Raw genomic sequence first — 17,888 nt, 5'->3', positions numbered from 1 at the left:
CCTTTGGGACATTCATACACTCATTTATCAATGCAACAAATATTATTGGCTGCTTATTTTGCATCAGACTCTTGCTAGATTTTGGGGAGAAGGCACCTGGAGCTTTCCTGAGACTTTTGGCTGAGTCTGCGAGTCAGTAGTTAATCAAATAATTACCATTGCTAAATTAATTAACCAAGGAGGCCAGTAGACTGAGGTGGCTCTAATGTGTGGCGGCCTACATAAGCAAACCCAAATCTAAGCTGTTAATGCCTCAAGGTTATGAAACTGAAACCTAAGAACAGCCAGTCACAAAGAGCCAACAAGGCTTTCCACTATAGCCAATCAATAATTTCCTGACGTTGCTTCCGCCTTTTTTTCTGTAAAAGTCTCTGCCAAGCTCCTGAGGGTGACACTGCTCTGTACCATTTTTGGTTTGGTGCTGCCCAGTTTGAATTGATGTTTGCTCAAATAAACTCTTAAAATTTTAATATACCGCAGATGATCATTTCACGCCAGAAAGGCAACGCAAAATTGCCATAGCGGTAAATTCTGCAAAAGAGACGTATTCAGAGCTACAAGAGAATTTAAAATAACCATTTGACCTAATCTGAGAAGTCAGGGAAGGTTTTCTCTGGGGAAAGCATTCAGCCAAAACCTGGAGTCACTCTTCCGATAAGGTGCAGAGGAAGAAGAGTTCTTTCCATTGTGGGCAGGCAGAGCATTACAGGCAGAGCACATAGAAACTGCTTCCTTTTAACGTGCAAAAATACATGCCTTCGGGATTCAGAGCGGGGCCGGTGGGAGGCGCTGATGCAGGCCAGATTACACCAAGAGTTCTCTCCAGAATCCACTCAGGGACAGGCAAACAGCCAAACTGCAGAGGCGAGGACTTCCTCCAGCTCAAGGAATGCTGAAGGTTTCCTGAGTGGTGTGACTACCCCTAATCCCAAAACTCCTATGCAATATGCTCATACTCACATTAAGTTTACTTAGCACAGATAACAGTTCCCCTGACGTACCTTGGAGAAATGACTCGCATCCGTATGTGCTCATGAGAAGGCGAGTTCTGTTACGGGATGGAGACATTGCACGAACGTTCCCTAAATAGACTGTAAATAGTCCTTGCCACCCATTCTAACACGTAATCGTCCCCTAATCCCTTTCCTGTGCAACCATGGTACTTGTTGCAGTTCTGTCGATGCATTTATCTCATGGTATTTAATCGATTGTTGATACCTCCAGATTTTCTAGAAGGTTAACAGTGAGTATAATCTCAGTGACCATTAGCTGTGCTATTACATTTTCAGTGTTGCTAAGAATAATATTTTCCTTTAAAAACAGAATATTGATACCGTGGCTGCTTTGGAGGCTAGTCAAGAATATTGAATTGGAAGAAGTAACCAAAGTACTAAAGCATTAGATATATAAAGTGTATTTGTACTGTTTTTATGTGGCTATTAATTGCTAGCGAAATCATCTTCTCCTCCTTATTAAAACCTTGGTAGTATGAGGCGAATCAAGATAATAAGTAGGAATATACCATTATTTCTGCAACTGAGGTTAAATGAGAATAATTGTAGTAAAGAAATGAAGGTTTAGAGGAAAAGGTCTTCAGGATAATCTATAGATGTGTTTGAAATAAATTAATTAAATATTAACCTTATCTAAGAATATTAACCTAAAAATATGGAAGAAACTTCCATAGAAATTCAGTGGTCTGAATTCTTAATATGCAAAATTAAATGCCATGTTCAGTTTTGTTTTTTACACAAACATGAATTTTGACATTATCCATAAAACCAAAAAGAGCTGGCAGTCACACAGTGCTTCAAGGCTTATACAACATGGCAGAATTTCCATTTCCATTAAATAAACAACAAATGACTTTAAAAATTAAACACAAAGCTGAATTTTTCATAAAGAATTGATTTACTAAATGCTTGCACTGTTTCTTTCTAAAATGTAGAGAAAGTGACCCCTAGTGGAATTCTGGTGGAGAATTCTCCAGCATTTTTCATTTATCTCTTCAGTCCCTGTAGAGACGCTCAGTGCTAAAGGTCTGCCGTGTGCCAGGAATAATGCTAGGCTCTGGCAACAAAGACGTGATTGGAAAGTGAAGTCCAGTGTAGCTGAGGAGCAAATATTTATAGAAAATTTTGAGGGGACACAATTCAGCCCATAACAACTGCTGAGAGTTTCAAGATGGCAGCTGCAGAGCATGGAAGCCCCAAGCATGGGGTACCCCTGTGCACAGCGCAGTGCACAGAGTGACTGTACACATGCGCACAAAGACAGCCCTTGGCTGGGAGATTAACTGTGTAGAAGCAGCAGTGTGGAGCTGGCAGGATGGGACATAGGGGTACAGGTTCATGGGAGAATGGGCATCCTTCCCTGGATGAACAGTAAGAGAAGAAAAGCAGTGCCTTTGATGAGAGCCAGTGTCTGTTAAGATAAAGGGAAGAGTGAAAATGTCTTTGAGCAGGTTGAGAATGAAGAGCAGTTTATTTGCAAGCAAATGAACCTTCCACTGGACTGAGCAGAAATGTCTTGGCGGGAGGTCAGCAGTGAGCAAACAACCCTTGGAGGGAACAGGAGGGCAGGAAGATGAGCCTATGAGGAAAAATACATACTAGAGGGACTTTACATTTCATTACTTTTAATTATGCTGGTTTTATATTCCTTGAATTTGGAAATTAAATTAAAATGCAATTGCATTATAATTAGATATTAACATTCCTTGATCCAATTGCTGTACTTCACATACAAACATAGTATTATTGGTTGACCAGAGAGAGGATATTGCATGCTGTTCTTGTTCTCTGGAGGTCTCTGTTCCAATCAACAGTGTCTGCAGACAATGGCTCTGAAGAGGTACATTCTGCAGCTTTAGTATACAGCTTACTTTCCCACACTGGAAACAAAATCGTAATTATTATCACATCACTGTAGTACTCTAACAAATTAAACTTAGTCCGTTGAATATTTGCTTGGGGGTCATTATCCTCTCCATATTCTAATAGTCTCTCCCAGAGAACAAGAAAAAAGACTTGCCTGCATTTGTATCGATAGAAATACAAGTGATTAATAAGTTTAAAGAGCATCTGTAGTGGAGCATCATTACAGGAAATTAATAGCATGTGAAATAGAAAGATAAAAGCAGCTTAATGAAAACTACATAATGAAAATAGTGACACATTGTTACATGTTTTTCATTTTCTAGGCAAATCCCGAAGTAAAAATTTTTAACTGTTCTAATGATGGCAAATATTTTAAAAATAAAGTAATACATGTAGAAAATTTGGAAAACATAGATTAGCAAAAAAAAAAAGGTGGACATCATTATAGTTCTAACATCCACTTTCTTTTAGATATTTTTGTTTATTTTTTTCTAGTCTTTTTTCTACAATTATGTACCCATACACTTTCTTTTCACAAAAAGCAGGATCCTATTTTACATAGTGTTTAATAATCTGTCTTTTATTACTAACACTGTAGATGAACATTCTTGTATGACATTGTGTTCATGACAACACTTAGTTATAACTCACTTAACCAATTTCCATTGCTGGACATTTAGGTTCTTCCCAGCTACTTACTACTGTAAACAATGTAGCAATGTGTATCCTTCTAGCTATAACTTTTTTACGTCTTTGTGATTGTTTCCATAGGATAGGTTCAGACCTTTTGTAAAACTATTTTTATTCAGGAGGAAAAGGCTAAGAACTAGTGTCCTTGAGTAATTATTAGGTATTTCCACATAGAAAAGCAAAATAGCTTGGATTTCTGCCTTGTCTACTGACAAGTCGTAAGACCTTGGTTAGTCCCTTGACCCTTTTTGGTCTTTGTTGCATTAAACAGAACTGACAATGAGGTGGAAATATATTTGTCCTCTGAGTTAAATTAAATCCACAGGCAACAAATATGAACAGGAACACCAGGAGAGCATCCATGATTATGTAAAAGGGAAGAGTGGGAACTAGAATATGAATATAACTTAGTCACTAGACACTTAGTGAAATCTTGTTACGTCGGTTTGGTCAGAGAGATGTTGGCTGACACAGCTGCACAGGAAATGGAGTGTTAGTGGCCAAGTTGAAGGTGCTCCCCCAGGCCCTGCCAATGGAGTGGCAGTCTTGGCTAAGCAACCTCAAACATCATAGATTCCTTGAAAAGAATATTTCTCTAGTGCATGAGATGGTCTCCAGCCTCCTTTATTGAAAAATATTTAAGAGCAACTAACTCCCCTTTGCCATATCACATTGCTTCATATATAACTAGTCTAAAGGGGCACAATGCACTAATAGGTTGACTTGAAAATTTCAGTTCTCTGGACAGTTGTATTTTTCATTATAAAGTAGAAAATTAGTATGCTGATTTTGATCAGCCTCCATGAACTTGGTCAATGCAGGTCTGTCCTTGAGAGATAAGTCCATTCCAGTGACTGAGGAATCCTGATCTCTGAGATGGCAAGGCTAAGATGGATCCCAGAAAAGTCTCCAAGGTCAAGGCCACCTTGTTGGAAGCCAGTTCGCGGAAAACAATATGTGCCATTAGGTCCTATTGGACGTGCCCTGCTTTCTTTAAACTTCCACAAGCAATGAATAAAATATTGCATTATGTTTTTCACTTATTCAATAGATATCAATGAGTATTTGACTTTTTACCTTGGAGAAGGTCAGCCTCAACACTAAAAGAGATGAATAATATGGTAATGATCACAAACAAAAAAATGCAAAACTGGATAAACATCTAAATTGCTGAGGGAGAACAGAAGAGGGAGTAATTAATCAGTCAGGGAGGTTTGGGAAGGATTTGTGGAGGAAGTAGTATTTATGCTAGATCATGAATGATATTCAAGGATGCACCTTTCTGAAGGTAGGGGTGGGGAGAAGAGGGCATGCCAGATAGCTGGAACAGCATGTGCCAAGGTATGAAGATGAGAAGGGATACGGTATGCTTCAGGAATCATAACAGATTTAGTGGGACTAGAACAAAAGATACACAGTCTATGGAAAGAAGGCAGGAAGGAGGTAATGATGGAACATAAATGATGAAAAGAGAGTTTGGGACCAGTTAATGAAGGTCCTTTTATGCAATTCATAGGTGTTTGGATCATACCTTGTATTCAAGATAGAGAAATAGATGTTGGAAAATAAGATGAAATCAGACTGGGTGAACGTATTCCTAGAGATTATTTAATTATTGGAAAGACATGAACCTGAAAAAGCATACTCAGTGAGGTACCACATAGTTCTGAAATTGGCCTTACTTATAGAGCACTTGTTATAAACAATTTTGTGGCTAGGGAACACAACCTCATTAAACTGGCAAATGATACAGCTCTGAAAAGAAGAGCTAAAAGTTGGATGACTGAATTAAAAAATTTAAATACTAGCTAATTCATGCATTCAAAAAACAATGTTTATTGAACATCTGTGTGTTTCTGGAAATTTTCTAAGTGCTGGGGATCCAGTGGTGAACATATCAAAGTCCTTGGCCTCATGGATTTTATATTCTAGGGAAGAAGATTAATTGATAAACAAATAAATATATAATGTCATGTCCTGCACTAACAAGTAAATTAAAGGAAACCAACAGATTATAAAAAATGCTAGAGAATAAGAGCAGAAAGAGAAATGCAGGGGGAAGAGAGTCTCGGCAAAGGAACAGGTGTGAGAGCCCTGAGACGGGAACAGGTTGGCGTGCAAGACAGCAGGGCGGCTGAAGCTGAGTAACGAAGGGGGGAGAGACAAGAAATGGGAGTTAGCGGGGGCTGCCTCAACGGTGGGATCAATGAGCCAAAACGAACAAGATGGCATGGAGCCACGTATGTATCTAAAGTCATTTAGAAACAGCTGGATAGTGTTATAACAATGGTAATACAATAAACTCAAAGTTTTATTTCCTAAAATCAATTACACAGAAAGAATGAAGGAGACACATGCCATCAGCAGTTTATGTGGAAAAGACCTTTAGGCCTTGGTAGATCCACAAGCTCAGAAGGAGCTAGTATGAAACGATAATTTCAAGATACACACGCACATACACACACACACAGAGACATGGACGCACACATGTGCAGGTGCACAGGTGCACACATGAACTAATACTTAGAACAAACTTATACTAGATTAACAGAAACATACCCAAATAATAGAATTAGCTGATGTTCTTTTTACCTGCCATATTTAAAATATTATTTCCATTGGATACAGTATGATAAGCATTAAGAGAGCTACTGATGATTTAAAATTTTTCCCATTATTCAATGACTAGGATGCAGAGAAAAACAAAAATACCCACTCCTCTTTTTTTTTGAGTGGGGGTGTTCCTAACTCTTCAATTCTGAGGCCTGTTAGTTGAAAGGTCTTAGATCAAGTGAGAGATTATCCCATGTGGACACAGCAATGGTTTCACTGACCTGGAGGTTGAGAGACTGTCATTATTGGGGTCTTCACACCATTGAACCAAGAAGAAAGTAGATTGATATACTGGTTCTGGGTATTGATTGCAGCTATCAAGGAGCAAATCAGATTTGGTGAGCACAGTGAGGGCAGGAGGCTTAAGTTTGGGATCCAGAGAATTCTGTGTACTCACAGTCCCATACCCAGCATTGAAGATTAATGTACAATCATAGCACATTAACAGAGGCAGGGCCATTAAGGACTCACACCCTTCAGGAATGAAGTTTCGATGCACACCATCAGGGAAGGAAAGTGAGACAACCGATGTGCTGGTGAGGTCAAAGGGAACGTGGAAGAATGAAAGAAGCACGTTAAATATAAATTGCAGCTTTGTGGCAAATTATAGAAACAAAGACTATGGCAGTCATGCATTTCCTTTGTTTTGTATGTATCTGTGCATATTCACCAATTATTTTTTTCCCTCTCTTTTCTCCTATATTATGTAAGAAATGGTAATGACTACTTTTATGCTTGGGTAATTCAGGTGGAAAAAATGGTAAGATCACCTAGAGATGGAAGAGGAGACCTTGTGGCTCCTCTTTGGGAGAATAACAGCATCTTCAGTTACTTATGGGATATTTGTGTGATACTGTTATTGTTACCAGAAGTGTAAATATAAGGTGGAAGGGTGAGAATAAATGCTGACTAGCTAAAGGGTAGGATTTGTCTGTTGGCTCTTAGCTTCATTCTTATCTTTCTGGGCTTTCCTCTGTAGCTCAGAGAAAATTGTATTTCCTAGCTTCTATTATGGAATGTGTTGCAAACAGGGAAGCTTTTCCTTTCTTTGCTTCTCCCTGGGGCCCTAGAAGTAGAGTAGCACCTGCACTGGAGGTGGTTCAGGCCACATTTCTGCTTTCCTGCTTGGCAGCACCATTTCAGAAGCATCAACAGCAAGTCTCAGCCCTCAGCACAGCCATGGTCAGGGGCTCTCAGTTACCCCTTTTCCCGTCTTCTTCATCCATAAGAGTGAAAATGGCTGGCTGTAGTCATTAATCTCTGGGTAACTTCACATCTTCCTTTGTGTCTGCTCTTCCAGCCTTTCCAGCCCTTTGATAGCCAGTTCTCAATATTAAATTCCATTTGCTTAGAAAACCTAGTAGGGATTCTATTTCTCCCTCCATAAGGCCAACGACTGATACAGATGAACCCATGGCCCTGTCTTTGCAAAGAAAACCATGGAATAAATGGGGGAGGAAGAGAATGGTTATTGATAGGCCAGGAAAAATCAAGGAGATCAGATGATAAGGTGTCTTTATATGGTCAAGAACAACATACTATGATTTCTGATGTGTAGCAGTTTCAAGTGATAGGATTCAGAGTGTGGCCTTGGAAATAGTGGCTGAAGTGAAGCAGACATGTAGTTTCAAAACAATTGATAAGCTCTTTCAACTATGAGACAACTGGTTTGCCAAAGTGACCACTGAAATAAGGAGGGAGGATGCCAAGATATGAGGAAGGGAGAAAGATAAAGGCATGCCAGACTATGTCTTCCAAAATAAGGTAATGATTTTTTTATTAGAGAAATAATACATTTTAATGGCCAAGACAGGACACTAATCACTTGAATTAGTCCTCCCTCTTCAAACTGCTTGACAAATGTATAAAGAAAATGTCAGCGATTGCTCTTCCACCTGTCTCAAGCAATAATAGCCTTACAGCTGCCGTAGTGAGTTAATATAAACATGCATATTTGGCTTTGTTAGCATACTGGAATCTTACATTATCTTCCAGGATGCATGAAATAAAAACAACAAAAGGTCATAGATTAATATTTGCCCTTGGCTGAAGTCGTTGCCACTCTTTTAAATATCCTGTGTTACAAATGTAAAAGAAAAAAAAATATCACAAATCCCAGTGTTTAAGGGTCCAGCAAGTGCACTATAATTAGCCTGTACACTTTTAGAATGACATGATACTGAGATTAGTGAATAATGTGATGAAGAAGATTATGAAAGTTATTTATACCTCACTCTAGTGGCTGTCAGAATGACTCTTGTTTTATGGTATATTTATGTATGAGCTTCCTCATCTTTTGCCGACATCTTTGCAGTGATGGTTCAGTTGGTATTACCTGGCATTTCCCTTCTGGGAAACCCAAAAATAGCACCAACATATTAATTTTATATCAAAAGAATAGAATTTGTGGCTGAATTATGCCCTTAAAAAGCAAGCATTAATATATCTTTTAGCTGGATTTATGTAGGAAGTGTTTTTTTTAATTTTTATTTTTTATACTCTCTGTGACTTAGCTATGTTCACAGAACAGTCCCTCCAGATTGAACTCATTAGAATTGGTATTTGACCTTGGAATATACTTTGCTATTTCCCTTTATAATTAATGCATTATTGCAGCCCCCATTAGCATAGTTACATAGACTCCATCTCTGTCTGCTGGAGAAAAGTGCTGTATTCAGTCACACTGTCTCTGCACTATTGCAAGTTTTATTTTCAACTGATGACTACATCCCAGAGTCTACTAAATTCAGCAAGTTTACCTATTATGTAGGCTAAAAACGGATCATGGGGCACCAGTCTGGGGAATGGATACTTTATGGTGAAAAATCTGCCCCTCCAAAGATCTTTTAACTGTAGGTTACTCCTTGAAATACTGATTTGTTGGTATAAATCTTAAAGATTTTACCAAAATCAACTAATATTTAATTGTAAAGTATTCTCACTCATGCACTGTGATCTGTTGTCCACTTTTCTGTATTTCAACTTGTCTGCTTTTTGCCTCTGAAACTACTTTTTTATAAGCCCTCTCAGCACCTGTTACTCAAGGGATACCAGACAAATCTACATGGGAACCTCAATCACAAAGGTTGGAAGACAGAAATAATTAAGGGCAATGGAACAGAAGCCTTATTAGTAGTTGCCAGTTGTTATGAAGGGCACAGCTAAACAAAGGGCCAGGAGAACGTAAAAATGTAGAGGATTTTTTTTCCAAAATAAAAGTAGATTTATTACTTTCCGATAATAAAGGTGATGCATTCTCATTATAAAAACTTCAAATACATGAAAGTCTAAAGTAAGTAAAGATCAACCCAAATACTCTAGCCTAGGAAATAAACCATCATTAACATTTTGGCAAAGACCTCTCTCTATAAAACATAAATTTATTCACAAAATATCCATTGTTAAATAGCTCCACAGTTAACATCCTATTCAGTAGTCTGCTTTCTCATTCAATATTTCAGGGACAAATTTCTGTAACAATAAACATAGATCTAAATAATCTTTCATGACAGCTGCATACAACTCAATTGAATATATGTGCTAGAATTTATTTAACCCATCTTCTGTTGAAAGATAGGCTGTTTCCAATGTTTTAATGTTATAAGTATTGTAAAGTACACCTTTGCCTTCATGTTTATGTACTTGTGTAATTTGTATTCACTAGGATAAGTGCCTAAACAAATTGCTGGTTAAAAGTATACTATTTAAAATTTTTTTGACGTATACTGCCAAATGTGATACATATCACCTTCTAGAAAGGTTGTACCAATTTTTATTCCTACCGAGAGTAACAAGAATGCCCATTTGCCCATATTCTTGCCCACTCCTTTAATATTTGCCAATCTTGGAGAATAAAATTGATATTAATAAAATGATGGATGCATATTTATTAGATGTTTTTATTTTTAAATAAAAGATACTTAGATTTTTAAGTCACACCTTTGCAGAGCAGACATTTCTTAGATTTGAATAGAGTTTTCAGTTTGTACCCACATTCCAACATTGGTATGATTCTGGTAAGAGTAAACTTCTCTGAGATCATTTTCCTTGATCCTAGAGTAATAGAACCCAGCTCAATGGATGTTGAAAGCTTAAATGATGTAGGATACACCTAGCCCACTATTAGACACATCAACATGAACTGATTCTGACTCTTCTGCAAGTATGCTCTTTCTGTATTCTTACTCTCCATTCCAATTAATGTTGGTATGTAAGAAAATGTTAAAATTAAGGAGCCAATGAAAAACTTTGGAAATACTCACTTGCTTTTCATGAGATGGCCACAAAGTTTGCAGTGAGGCAGATAAATCAATAAGAAGGCTCCTAAGTGAAGGTTTGGTAGACAATGTACATCCTTGCAATAAAAATGCTTCCCCCCAAAATACTTCCATGTCAAGTCCAATGGACCATGAAACAGATATGTAATAATTTGGGACAGAAAGATGGAAACAAAATACAACAGACATCAGTTTATTTGATGTCAGAATGTTGGTTCAGTGTTGCTGAGGCACGATTTGGGAATATTTTCCACCATGAAGCAAACTTACAAGCCAGTTACATAATATGTAAGTCTTCTTTTCAAAGATATCTCAGATATTCATATTTGAAATTAAAAACATTTATTCAAGAATGATGAGATGGAACCATTTAAGCAAGTGATTGATGACAGTACAGATATTAGAAAGAAATTTTGGGTGCGATCTAGATGACAGTCTGGATACACTAGATACCACTGATTTTAAAGATGTTCTGAAGGACTATTTGATTCATTCATTTCATAAATATTTGTTGGTCCATATGATGTGTCAGGTACTGTGCTATTAGGGACACAAAAATGAGCAGGATGCAGCCCCTGCCTTCAGTAATGTTTCAATTTCATGGGAGAAGAGAGAAGTCAACGGGCAATTCCATTATGGAGTGAGAGTGAGATGAAGCATGTGTAGGTCTTCAGATTCCTTAGAAGTCTACTGAAGATGTCACCAGTAGTCAAATAAATGCCCTGAAGAAATCACAGGTCCCTGGAAGAAGAGGATCTGCACAATAGCCACAAAGCATGTTGTAAGTGCACACTAACAGCAGAGCATCAGGCTACCATGGTGATATCAAGTATACAACAGGACAAGGAGAAAACCTCTCTGATCCTCTATGGAAGAGCTGGCAGAGAAGTCAGGGTCTACGTCTGGACAACATTCTGAGATGGCTCAGTGCATTTGGTCTCATAGAGAGTTGCCAGTTAGTGCTAGAATCGGGAATAAAATTCCCCTGCAGCACTTCCTACTCAACCACCCATTCATTTATTCAGTTAAACAAACTTCGTGAGGGCTGGGATTTTTGTTGGGTTTGATCTTCACTGTATCCCCAGCCCCTAGAACAATGCTTGACACAAAAGATGCTGTTGATAAATATTTATTCAATGAAAAAACAAATGGACGAGTGAACTCATTTAACTCACATCAAATAACTGAAGAGGTGGGCAAATGTAGCGGAGGGGCAGGAATAGTGCAAAAGGCAGAAGACATGGTAAGGCCTGTGTGCCTACTGAACATCTGTGGAATCAGCAAACGACTTCTCGCATCTGTCCCTTGTCATAGGAGCTTGAATCTGCAGTGGCTTCTTTGGGCAGTGTGGAATACAAAAGGAGCATGGGCTTTGAAGTCATACAGATGTGGGTTCGAGTCCTGACTCTCCAGATGTGGGAGGCCCTAGGCAAGTTCCTTGACCTCCCTGAGTCAGTTTCCTCATCTACAAAATGGGATTCATACCTTTGGGAGGTGACTGGGAGGGTAGATAGGAAAATACACAAAGCTCTGGACCCAGTTCCCTTTGCCCTCACCCCATCCTTCCGGCCCTGGAGACGGGGCTATGCAGAGCTCTGGCAGAGCTGAGGACCTCAGTTCCCTGGCTACTACCTCCTGGAGTGCTTCTTGGACCCTCTTTCCCACCTCTCTTGCTCGCTTCTCTTTCCCCAGCAAGCTTCTCCAAGAAGCCTTCTTTATCCTCGGGAGAGTGCACACAGCCCCTGCCTCTCCTCACCCTCTCAGCCCTTCCTTTCAGTTCCATTGGTTTGTAGTTCAAATAACACTTGTCCCTGAATGCTAACTTGGGTAGATACCTTTTCTTCCTTACTTGGTATCCTAGTAGCCGGTACAGTGCTGGGTTCTGACAGATACTTAATAAATGCTACTCATGGTACCCCAGGTCAGAAAAGTTGTTTTGTACAGGCTGGTGTACCGGCTCATGAAACGACACCATTATGTGGTGAGTCATGGATCATTATAACAATTCTCAAGAAGTCAATAAAACTGTCAGAAATCCTATACCTATTTTCAAAAATAAAATAATAAAGTATTTTCCCTATGTTTTAGGACATTAGAAAAAGGGACCAAAACCCTAATAAGTAACTAGGATCTGCCTGGAGGATTGTCCACAGTGTGTTACAAGGATGAGGATGAGTGAAACTCTTCACTAACTCGTGTTTGCTGATTGGAGAAAACACTTGGAGGCTCATCCCTGGTCTTCCTCTACTTTAGTCTCTACACCATGAAGTCATCGAGATATCCTCTGGTTACCCATAGCAGGATGCAAGAGTTAATTCCTCTCTCTTAACATCTATGAACCCACTAGAAGGCAAATCTAGTCAGGAGGACTGGATCCTTCATTGAAGACTCTGATGATTTCCAGCCACAATGGCATCTGCTTATATCACTAATCTGATATTGGTCTTTAAGGTCAGCGAATCTGATTTGGTCTTTAAGATGTCCAAAAAAGTCACAGACTCACAAGGTAATCTAGCAAAAAAAGATTACCGATTAACAATATTTCTAGAGCTCCTACTCTGTGCTAAGCAAACTCCTAGGTAATAGGGTAAATATAAAGGAATTAAAAGAAATGATTAGTCTCGCAAAAAGCATATAACCTAGATGGAAAGGCAGAGTCTATTGATCTGTAACAATCTGAGAGCACTTTAAGGTAGTGATTCTCAAAGAGTGGCCTGCACTTCAGTAGTATCAGCATTGCCTGGGAACTTGTTAGAAAGTCAAATTTCTAACCCCAGACCTACTGCATCAGTAACTGGGTGGGGCGGTCTGTGTTTTAACAAGCATTCCACATTGCTCAGATGCACATTTAAGTCTGAAATACACTGCTTTAAGTCTAATAAGCAAGTTCAAACCAACATAATACCAGCCGATTATACATGTGCCATGTAAAGGTGTGGGCCTGGTATTAATCAGAATTTCCTTTATGACTGCACACTGAAAGTACTGGTGTGTGTGTGTCCAGATTCAAAGTGAAAAACAGTTTAACAAGGGGTGAATTCTTGATTGTCTTGATTACCTCTCTTGAATTATTAGTGGCAGCTTCACACAATTCCTAATTAATATTCCCAGTTCAGCCCAAACACTTTCAGACTACATCTCTGAGATAAGCTAAACCAGCCTCAGAATGGTTTACAATAAATAAAGGCAAATGTCAAAGGCTTATACTTCTTCCTTTCATTAACATGGCAAATCAAGAGGTGCCAAGCTAGGGCAGGTCACAAGAATTAAAATCATATGAAGTCTAGTCAAACATTTTTCCCTACTAGTTTTAGCACCTGGGCAGTTTTGCTGGGGAAGACAGCAAGGGGCAGCCAGGTCCCCTGCAGATCTGCCTGTGAGCATGACCTCCCCCAACTACTTACCTGGGGCCTTCATTTGGCCTGTCAATCAGACTAAGACTTAGTGTGTTTTGAATCTCACTTTGGGCCAAGAGATCCTTTTTTTCCAGAACTGTAGCTCCATTTCTGACCTTGGTCTGTTAACCTGACCTGATTCCTGAATACTTCCTTCTTTGATCAGTTGTTCTTGAATCTAGACTCCAGTCTATGATTAACCCAACCATAGTCACACACACACACACACACACACACACACACACACACACACACACACACACACAAGGCACAGGTCTGTTCTCTGATGCACAGAAAGCTACAGGTCTACCTTTTGTTATAAATATCCTAAAGAGAGCACTTCTGTAAACCCTCTGGAAATGGGTTTCTTACAGTGCTTCTATTCATCATAATAAAAAGTCATTTTCCCCACTTTAATTTACTCAACAATGTTTACTATAGCTGAATTTTTGATGATGTGGGTTCACAGAGATGGTTTAACTCAGCTTAACTTACAAGGAAACACCTGTTCTGTAGAGGATAACATGCAAGGCCCTGAAGAGATGGCAGCAACACACTTAGAGTGTATGATAGAGTAATGGCCTCCCCAAAGATGTTCATGTCCTAATTCCAGAAACCTGTGAATCTACTACTTTGCTGGAGAAAAGGGACATCGCATATGTTATTAAATTAAGGACCCTGAGATGTAGAGATTTTCCTAAGTGGGCCCAATGCAATCATCATGTCTTCATGAGAGGCAAGAGGGCCAAAGTAAGCAAAAGAGGTGATAAAGAGGTCAGAGAAAGAGAGAGATCTAGATTTAAAGGTGCTATACTGCTAAGTAATGGCAGAGACCTGGTGTTAATCAGTTTCACTAATGGCCTCTCACTGTAGGCACTGAGGGGTCCAGCACTTAGCTTTGAGGATGGAGGATGGAAGGGGTCCTGAGCCGAAGAGTGCAGGTGGCCTCTAGAAGCTGGAATAGGCAAGGGAATGAGTTTTCCCCTAGAGTTTCAGAAAGAACACCAAGGACTTCTGATCTCTAGAACTTCAAAATAATTTATGTTGCTTTTAACCTGTTATGTTTGTGATAATTTGTTACAGCAACAATAGGAAACTAATACAGCAAGTTTACAATTTAGTAAGAGGGAGGAGATGGCACAGGCAACTTTGATATAATTCAGAAAGTGATAAGTATAAAATGGAAATACAAAGAGACTGCTATAGAAATGCTGACAAAATAAGTACTTCTGGCTAGAGAGATTAGGGAAGCTTCCTGGACAAATGGAAGTTCTGCTGGGCTCTAAAAGATGGGGTAGATTTGAATCTGGTAAACAGCAGAAGCAAAGGCACAGAGTTGGAAGGTATACAATCAAACAAAAAGCTGAACTGTGACTAGCTATTTTTTCAGAAACAAAAATTACTTGGTTGAAATCTCATACATTCTACTTAGGCTATAACAGGTCTCCAGATCTAAAAAACAAAAATATTGTTTTTTGTAATATACCTATATTAGATGTGATAAACTATCCAAGAGCTTAAACCCAGAAACACAGGTCTTGGGCAGGAATCCCCTCTCTACATGGAACATGCCTTAACCAACAGACAAGGGTGAACCTGGCTCACTGCCAGGCAGGCAGGCTTAACAGGAATGAACAGAAAAATATTAAGGGTTAACTGAAATTTTTTAAAAAAGTAATTCTTTAAAAAGCATCTCTTAACATTTACAAATTAAACATTTCCTACAACCTTCACAAGCAAACTAAACCAAACAATGGAATCCAGCTGAACCGAACACACTTAGCAGATGAGGCTCTGAAGGAGAAAACGGAATATAGTCCCTTTGGTAACTTTTGTTTGTCTGAAGTCAGAGCCCATGATCTTAAGTAATTCTGAATGGCTCTACTTTAGCCTAGGTTTGATTATCAGGGAATTACCCTGATAAAGCAATTTCTTAAGTCACTCTCCTTTGGACAAATGGAATTAGAATGGAATTACCCAGATTGTTGGTCTGCATTACCCAAATTCTCCACCAGCCATCCTCCCGGCTCTCCTCATGGAGACAGTGTATTCCCAAGGTGATGCCTGAGCTCTGGCGACTCACAAATACTTGCTTCCTTATTTATGTTCTGGTGAAATTGATTCCTTTTTGTACTGTTCACATTTACTCAAGGAAAATTCAGAGGAACAGCTAGTCTCCACCAGCCTGCTTCTGTAAGAACGGCCTGGAGCTTCTGCAGAAGGGTCCACAGTCGTACCACTGGTGCTTGAGTCCCTGGACGGAGCTGCCTGCTTCGGAGACCAACTTTCTTCACAAGAAGAACTGGGCATGTTGCAAGTGTCCTCATTTCTCTCACTCCCTGTCTTACTGCCAAGGCCCAGAAATGTTACTTCGGACTGACTGCACTCAAAAGGAATTTTTTGCATCATTCCATCTTTCCTCAAACTGTCATCATGACGCAGTGAGTGATGATTCTGGCTTTCATCGTCTTCCACTGGAATACTCGGTACATTATCCAAGAACAGAGGGGAAGGACACCTGAAGGACTTGAGTGAGGTGGGAGGGTCTTCAGCAAAATAAAGTCTGGCTTGCGTGCTTTCAAGAGCACTTAGGACCTAATTAGGCAAGAAGCAAACAAACATGGAGTTAAGCTTTCCTTTTCCCTTTTCTCTGTCTCTCTATTAAGGAATATTCTCTTATTTTCACCAAGTTCTACTATGGAGTTTTGAATGAGAGGGGATTAAAGATTAGCTAAACCCCTTTATTTTAATGAGTAAGTTAAGGGAATTGAAGCAAATATAAAAGAAACTGCACTGAATTAAATATCAAGAGACCTGACTTTAGGCCTGGATTTGCCACCAATTAGGTTGTGACCTCAGGCAAGTATCTCTACATTTTGTACTTTCAACCTTAACATGTGGAGAACTGGGAGAGGTAGGCGGACAATGGGCGCAATCCTAGTTCTCAAATGCCAGAATTACCTGGAGGAGCTTTCTTAAAATTCAGATCCCCTGTCCCCAACTGAAAGATTATCATTAAAAAAATGTGGAGATGGGGGCCCAGGATTCTGTACTTTAAAAGCTTCCCAGTTGATTTGGATGTGAAACTTGACTTGAGAACCATTGATCTGATGAAAAATAACATGTAACACCTCCACATACACATAGAATTTAAAAAAATACATATAGAGAGCTTTACTATGTACAAAGTGCTTTCACACATATTACCTCATTTACTCTGCACAAACATTATTCTTCTTATTTTATAGATAATAAATCTGAGGCTCAGAAAAGGGAATCAATGTCATTCCTCAGTAAGACCTGTTGCTTGATCTTACACACCCTGGCTCCTAACCCCATGTCCCTTCCACTATATAGTTCATAGGTTCCTTTGGGCCTAAGATTCTAGGTCACACAACTCTTACTAGTGGTGCCAGACCTAGGATACAGCTCCCCTGACTCCCAGGCCAGTGCTCTGTGTGTTCTGATTATGTAAACATCTCGTTTAAAACCCCTTCATTGCTCTACATTAGGCTCAGCATGAAATCCAAAGCCCTAGAATAGAATTCATGTCCCTCTATCACCTGGACCTTCTATTATTTTAACCACTCCAGCTTTTACTCCCTCCCCTACAGCTGCCATGTTGCTAAACTACTGGCAGTCTTAGCGCCATGAGATCCAGCACCTTTGAGCCTTTGTAGATGTAGATTACCTGCCCAGAATGTTCTTCTTTCCTTTTTGCTGCCTAAATCCAGCCTGTTCTTCAGATCATATTTAGCCATCATCAGAAGCTTCCTTGACCTCCATAGGCTGCTATGTATCCTGACCCATTGTTCCCCTATTGGCCTGGCCTCCCATCTGTCATTATGCTTGTCTTTCTGTACTGAAAGTCCATGTTTACTGATCTGATTCTCCCTTTGGACTGTGAGCTTGAGGGTAGCCACTGTATCTTAATCACTGATGTATCCTCAGCAGCCAGGATAAAGTCCAGTATGTGAAATGTAGGTAGTGACTAAATATTTGCCGAACTAATAAACAAATCTGTGGAGGATTAA

The 17,888-nt window shown here is 39.4% G+C and overlaps 1 protein-coding gene across 1 annotated transcript in view; it reads right to left on the bottom strand.

Moving 5' to 3' along the window:
* Positions 1 to 10,812: 10,812 nt before the first annotated feature.
* Positions 10,813 to 17,888, bottom strand: part of IRAK3 (interleukin 1 receptor associated kinase 3) — a 57,863-nt gene continuing 50,787 nt past the window's right edge. The window contains exon 12 of the mRNA XM_036894890.2: positions 10,813 to 16,449. Coding sequence (XP_036750785.2) covers positions 15,952 to 16,449 — 498 coding nt within the window. The 3' untranslated portion in view covers positions 10,813 to 15,951. The remainder of the gene's footprint in view (positions 16,450 to 17,888) is intronic.

The sequence above is a fragment of the Manis pentadactyla genome, chromosome 10 (genome assembly GCF_030020395.1).
Source record: "Manis pentadactyla isolate mManPen7 chromosome 10, mManPen7.hap1, whole genome shotgun sequence".
Lineage (NCBI taxonomy): Eukaryota > Metazoa > Chordata > Mammalia > Pholidota > Manidae > Manis > Manis pentadactyla.
The sequence above is the reverse complement of the archived record's forward strand: the minus strand, read 5'-3'. Positions and strand labels throughout refer to the sequence as shown.